Raw genomic sequence first — 2079 nt, 5'->3', positions numbered from 1 at the left:
GAGAAGAAGAGAGTAGATTAACTATTGTTGAAATGAAATTGTAAGGTGAAATTCTTGAATCAGAAAGGAGGAGACATAATTGAGTGATAAACATAGGAGGGGAGAATTAAGAGATAGTGGTTGATTTGGAGTGAAAGAGTTATTTAAGCAGATAATTAATCAATAATAGTTTTAAGGGATGTGGGTATCTAATAGTATTTTCAAATAATATATTAATATATGGTATAAAATACTAAAAGTGGTAATATATGTAATTGTTTAAAAGTAAAGATATTATTAGTATATATAGTAGTAATGTATGTCTAATAAGGTAGTTTATCCTAAAAAATAATCTCGATATTATTAATCTTTGTCTAACTAAACTTTGGGTTATTAATCTATGTACCAATTACCAAACGACCCTTTTATTAATAATAATTTCCACTAAGCACCAAATTTCGGAAACTGACGAAGACAACTTCTGCAAGTCCTTTCCCTTCGTTTCCGTCAATGTTGTAGAATTCCGGCGATTTCTCCCTAATCCCCGGTATTTTTCTTTTATTATTTAATTTTAAAACTGGGAAGGGAAATGGGAGAACGAGGAGCCTAAAACCGTAAACCCTAAACCCTATTCTGGTTTGTAATCTCATTGAATGCTCTAAGATTTTCACAATTGTTGTAGGTATCTTTTTGACATGATCATGTCAGTACTCATTAAGCTTTTTGACGACACGGTGAAGACCATATCACGGCCTTTAGCTTCGAGACTGATAAAAGGTGCTGCCTCGTACCCAAAATTTAGGCAAGCCACCATCAAAATGGGTCAGGTAAATGATTTAATTCTTTATTTAGGCTGAAAAACTGTAGCAAGTTCTAAAATAATTTTAAATTTGCAAAGCCTCCATTGGACAAGCCAACTATTAACCCTTGCTATCTCTTTTATGTAATTTAGAAATTCTATGATAATCCTGTTGATGAGGAGCTAGCAATGCAGACAACTGTCCAATATCTCGTTCAGTCGACGGTATTCAAAATTTATTGTCGTTGATATTTACTTTCAAAGTTTATAAGGGTTGCCCTTGCCTCTGACTGACACTCATTTATCACATTTTCTTTTTGTTCAGATGTTAGGTACTGCATGGATCACCGTATTCGATCAAATGGATAGATATTTAGACCGCCAGAGGCAAAGAGTCTTGGTAGCAGATCAAGCAATGGAACAATCCCGTAAAAGAAGAGAAGAAACTTGGAAAGAATATGATAGACTCCGGGAAGAAATTCGAGCTGCTAATCTTGCGAGGTAAATAATAACTTTTGTGAACTTATATTATCAATTAATTTGCATCTTTCTTGCCTTCATTATTTGAGATAATGGCCAAAAGACCCCCAACCTATAGTCGGATTCCCAACTACACACTCATACTTTACGGGAGTCCTATTACCCCCTTGGACTATTTTAAAGTGTAATTATTTGCTCCCTAAATGCTGATGTGGCAAAGAAGGTGTAGTTCACTCTCTTTGGGAGAGTGAGAGATAAAAAGATGATTAAAATATTAACTTTATAAATATTTAATTTATTTCATATTAATATTTTATTTATAAAAAAAATAAAAATTATGTTTCCATTTATTTCTTTTACCTTCTTTATCTTTTCCCTTCAATGTTCATAAGATCCATAAACACAGGTGGGCTCACCTCGACCACCAGGGTAACCTCCGCCATATTCACTTTCACTTCCAATTTTTCCTCCGTCGTCGCTGTAAATCCGGTGAAATCGTATATCTCCAGCGAACTAACAATCACTTCCGACTCAATTTTAACGGACGGCTTTAGCACTGTTGTCACAAGGGAATCCCAATCTTCAAGTAAATGTTGCCTAATCGATTCGAGAAGTTCAAAATCATTCATAAATTCGCTGTTCATCAACTTTTCATCACTAAGCCAATTCATAACTTCAAATCACATACTTTTCATCATATCTCCACTTTTCATCACTTTGAAAATTTGTTGGTAGGTCAAAATCAAAATTGAAAATTAGAAGAATCAAACTTTAGACTAGTCATTAATGGAGGAGTTCACTAAGTAATATATTCAATTTAT

General features: G+C 33.7%; 1 protein-coding gene across 1 annotated transcript; it reads left to right on the top strand.

The window, feature by feature from the left end:
• Positions 1-423: 423 nt before the first annotated feature.
• LOC102579990 (uncharacterized) lies at positions 424-1283 on the top strand. Its single transcript, XM_006355343.2, has 4 exons — positions 424-526; positions 662-806; positions 932-1003; positions 1104-1283. Exons 2-4 carry the CDS (start codon positions 675-677, stop codon positions 1281-1283), a joined length of 384 nt encoding a protein of 127 aa, XP_006355405.1. The 5' UTR covers positions 424-526; positions 662-674.
• The last annotated feature ends 796 nt before the right edge of the window (positions 1284-2079 follow it).

The sequence above is a fragment of the Solanum tuberosum genome, unplaced genomic scaffold (genome assembly GCF_000226075.1).
Source record: "Solanum tuberosum cultivar DM 1-3 516 R44 unplaced genomic scaffold, SolTub_3.0 scf00200, whole genome shotgun sequence".
Taxonomy (NCBI): domain Eukaryota; kingdom Viridiplantae; phylum Streptophyta; class Magnoliopsida; order Solanales; family Solanaceae; genus Solanum; species Solanum tuberosum.
The sequence above is the reverse complement of the archived record's forward strand: the minus strand, read 5'-3'. Positions and strand labels throughout refer to the sequence as shown.